This window comes from Caenorhabditis briggsae (genome assembly GCF_000004555.2).
Source record: "Caenorhabditis briggsae complete genome, chrII, whole genome shotgun sequence".
In the NCBI taxonomy this organism is placed as follows: domain Eukaryota; kingdom Metazoa; phylum Nematoda; class Chromadorea; order Rhabditida; family Rhabditidae; genus Caenorhabditis; species Caenorhabditis briggsae.
The window spans coordinates 13,202,956-13,207,589 of record NC_013486.2 but is presented as its reverse complement, the minus strand read 5'-3'; the positions used below and the strand labels follow the sequence as shown (position 1 = coordinate 13,207,589).

General features: G+C 37.5%; 1 protein-coding gene across 1 annotated transcript; it reads left to right on the top strand.

Annotated features, from left to right (window-relative positions):
- Nucleotides 1-922: 922 nt before the first annotated feature.
- Cbr-ceh-74 lies at nt 923-3,723 on the top strand (the record flags this gene model as incomplete). Its single annotated transcript, XM_045242870.1, has 6 exons — nt 923-994; nt 1,270-1,416; nt 2,742-2,837; nt 3,187-3,237; nt 3,284-3,343; nt 3,496-3,723. 6 exons carry the CDS (start codon nt 923-925, stop codon nt 3,721-3,723), a joined length of 654 nt encoding a protein of 217 aa, XP_045098301.1.
- Nucleotides 3,724-4,634: the final 911 nt, after the last annotated feature.

Genomic DNA, 4,634 nt, shown 5'->3' with positions numbered 1-4,634 from the left:
AGAGAGAGAGAGAGAGAGAGAGAGAGAAGCTCATCCTTTATATGCATTTTGAGCTCAATTATCTCGGCTCCTTTGAAAGATATCAAAAATTTGTCAACTGATAAAAGATTTATCAATATATCACTATTATTTTATCAGTTAACAAATTTTGATATCTTGAATAGGAACCGAGGTAATTGAGCTCAAAGTGCAAGTATTGTGTGGCGTTCTATCAGAGCGTAAAAAGCAAAAATAGTGATCATCAGCAGATACTATCCAAATGACCCATTCCACTTTCCTTTTTGGTATTTACTTAGTTCAACATGATAGTTGTTAATTGGTACCATCAATTCCTCTTTCTTTGCTTTCTGTCGCTTGTCAGAGCACATATGTGTTCACGAAACCAAGTGTGTATGTGCCAAAAAAACACAACAGTTTTATTAAGTCAAACCAGAAAAAAAGTATTTTATGGGGTTCGTATACGTTTTGATTAAAACATTTTTTCCGTTGAATAAGAGAGCGGCTACTTTTTTCGATTCTACTTTCTTCCGATTAACGAGTTAGACAAAACCAGCCAGACATATTGAAGTTGTCTACATCCTCAAGTCTCGATTTAGACTTTCAGACACGTCATTCAGATGTTTAGATTTATAGACAACTTCGAACTTCCAGGATCTCTCAATTTATGTATCAAGCTGTTAAAATTTTCTCTCTCTCTCTCTCTCTCTCTCTCTCTCTCTTTTCTTTGAATTTCGAAAATTTTCTCCTTCCTTTTATCGCCTGTAACATGCACACCGCATATATCAAATGCCTGCATCCTTCCTCTTTCAATATCTTCTTCTTGTTTCTCTCTTTCTCTGCGTCTCCGTTGGAACCTCTTATATCTCAGTTCATCATCGCATAGATCGTAAGGCGATACTTCTAGAGCAGTGGTTACTATTCAATGTCTTTCAACTTGAGCCGGAACGGATTTTCCATCCGAAGCCCACCTCGATTTCCAAGACTTCGAAAATGGGTGAGTGATTTATACCGTAAAACCTGTAATAGAAGGGCCCTCTTACTTTTACGTTTGACCCAATTTATCTCGGCTCGTGTGAAATATATAAAAAATTTTGCAACTGGTAAGATGCTTACCATAATTTCACAAATATTTAATCTCGTTACTCATTTTTGATAGCTCGCATAGGAATCGAGATAATTGAGCTCAGAATTGGCAGTGTGGGGGGGGGGTCTTCTGTTACAGGTTTTACTGTATTTCTAAATTATCATGATGTTTTCCTTTTCATTCAGATCCATAGACTACTCTGTATTCGTGGAGGTGTTAGAGCTGTCGTTGAAGACGATCAGGAGGATTGGCCGATGGGACAGATCGAGGAGCGATCAAGGATCCGAAGAAGAGCAGAAGCTGCTCGAGGAATGGCAGAAAGAAGAGAAGGGGTTAGTTTTCTTTTTATTAGGTTGTTCGGAAAATCCTTTCCATTTTTGGCGTTAGATACGTTCAATGTAAAAAAGTCAAAACGATGTCGGATGAATTGGAGGCAATAACTATTGTTATCAATGACTGCCTGCCAACGTTCCATTAAATTGTGGATTCCTTCCTTCCAGAACTCCGGTCACAGCGCATTGAAAATCAAGTCAACCCATTTTTGATATCCTGTTTTGAAGTGAATTTTTGTCAATCAAGATGACGTTAGAAATGGTTGGATAGGTAGTAGTCAGAAAGTAGAAGGTTAGAGCTATACAGTGGATAAGACAGAATTCTCTAGCCACATCCAGCGAGATCGGTGTGCGTCTTCCTTCCCGCATGAGGTTGCGGATTCCAATTTTCAAAATAAACCTTTGCGTTCCTCTCCAATGGAGATCCACATAAAGTCTGAGTTATGTCACCTGACAAGAATAGGTATGGGCCGTAAAAGTGACACTATTATCAGACAGCTCCTAATACTCCATTCCTTGGTAGACCACCGTACCGACAACATCTCATTTCTAACATGAATTTCACGTTTCGGGACGTCTGGTGGTTGAGCGCTTTTGTCAACCCACTTGGTTTGTAGTATATTTTAATCATACATTACCCATTAATCACCACTAGTAATGATTTGATTCCAACATTCATGTGTGCAACGCAGGATGAGAAGATTCAAACAGGTGTCAACACGTGAAACAAAGTTGCGTTGAGACAAAATGTGTGGTCCGTATCTTCCCATTTTTCTGACTTTGCCGAGAATGTCCAATTCATGGCTTTTTTACAAAAGGCTTGCTACTGATGTACTTTATATATCCCACACAGTTTGAGACGGGTCCCTCTCGATCCCGGCTTTTAATGCATCCAAACCTAACCCCGTTTGATTTTTGAAGGGGGATTTTCGTCCAACGAGAATTCTCGTTTTTCAAATTGATGAATCCAGGTTGTAATGGTAGTTCGAAAGGGTACATCTTCTTTGTTAACCACCACTAATTGGCGATCGATTTCAGCTAATTTGAGATCAGATAGAAATACAAATAAAATGGTAGTTCAAAAATGGAAATTACTAGAAGCGAAAACGGTGGGCATATCTTACTACACGAAAAGAGGAGAATGATCTCCGTTGGGGTGTAGACACTATCAGACCCCACCAACATACTCATAAAACGACAGCTTCCTCGCTTTTACCCCTTTCGAAAAGACAAAGTTTGAAAACAACAGATCAAAAATGGAAAGGACTTTCCGAACAACCTAATACATTCCGACAAAAAAAGCTTTATTCAAATTGAAGTTTCAGAGCGTCGTTCGAGAGCCATCACTATCCGTTGTGGAAGAAGAGGGGGTCATCGATGAAGAAATAATTGAAGCCTTTGATGACGTAATCCTGGATGATGTAAGTATAAGGACATTGAACAACAGTGAGAAAATTTAGTACAGTAACCAAGTGTGAACGGCAGTATTAAATTCCCCTGGTACGCGCTTGCAGTTCATGAAACTACCGTAACTTGGTCAACTTTGACCCGATTTGAAAAACTAGGCTCCGCCTATTTTGATTTTTGGACCACGAGAGGGGCGGAGCTTAATTTTTCCCAGTCTTGTTTATACTCATTTTGAAGCTCTTCTAGTTATCGAAACAATAACAAATACACAAAAAGACAAATAAAAGCGTCAACATGACTGTCTACAATAACCTTGATTCCCGAGAAAGTGTATGACTACAGTAACCCAATTAATTTTTTCAGGTTCTCGATTTCTCGCTCATGGACCAGTCATTCAGACTGCCAAGACTCTTTGTGAGTAAAAAATTATTTCGAAGATAAGAAAACGTCAAAATTTCAGCCAACGATTCGAAATGTCATTATTCCGCCTGGAGCAACGGTGAACTACAATCTCTGGACCGTGAGTTTTTGTAAATAAAAATCCTCCGAATTTTGAATAATAATGAAATTTTTTTCTGACTGAAATCATATTCCTGAAACACTGTATGACCTTTATTTAAAGGGCGCTCTGAAGACACGGTATGAGTAGATTACTAAAAATTCGATTTTCAGCCCGATGACGTGTTCGATTGGCTCCGCATGTTTCTCCCCATGGATGTCGCCCTTTTCTGGTTTTTCCTGAAACAACAAATCAGTGGAAATCAACTCTGGTTTTGCTTTCTCAACAAAGAAACTGCACTTGAATGGTGGGAGGAGAATAACATTACAGTGGGTATCGGGATGAAGGTTCGAATGACACTCGGTCGCGTTCACAACATTTTCTATGGATATGAGTATTAGAATGATTTTAAATCAATCTGTAAAATTTTTTTGTGAAACTCTTTTTTCTAAATCTCTTTTTTGTCTTCCTAAACATTTTTGAATTTGTGTTTAGAAATTTCTAAAAAACGGAAAATCCGGAAATTCTGGAATTCTTGAATTCAACAATTCCGAAATTCTGAGATTCTGAGATTCTGAGATTCTAAGATTTTGAGATTCTGAAATTCTGATATTCTGAGATTCTGAGATTTCTGATATTCTGAGATTCTGAGATTCTGAGATTCTGAGATTCTGAGATTCTGAGATTCTGAGATTCTGAGATTTTGAGATTCTGAGATTCTGGAGTTCTCAAATTCTCAAATTCTAAGATTTTGAGATTCTGAGATTCTGAGATTCTAGGATTCTGAGATTCTGAAATTCTGAAATTCTGAGATTCTGAGATTCTGAGATTTTGAGATTCTGAGATTCTGAGATTTTGAGATTCTGAGATTCTAAGATTTTGAGTTTCTGAGATTCTGAGATTCTGAGATTCTGAGATTCTGGAGTTCTCAAATTCTCAAATTCTAAGATTTTGAGATTCTGAGATTCTGAGATTCTGAGATTCTGAAATTCTGAGATTCTAGGATTCTGAGATTCAAAGATTCTGAGATTCTGAAATTCTGAAATTCTGAGATTCTGGAGATCTCAAGTTCTCAAATTCTAAGATTTTGAGATTCTGAGATTCTGAGATTCTGAAATTCTGAAATTCTGAGATTCTGGAGATCTCAAGTTCTCAAATTCTAAGATTCTGAGATTCTGAGATTCTGAAATTCTGAAATTCTGAAATTCTGAGATTCTGAGATTCTGAGATTCTGAGATTCTGAGATTCTGAGATTCTGAGATTCTGAGATTCTAAGATTCTGAGATTCTGGAGTTCTCAAATTTTCAAATTC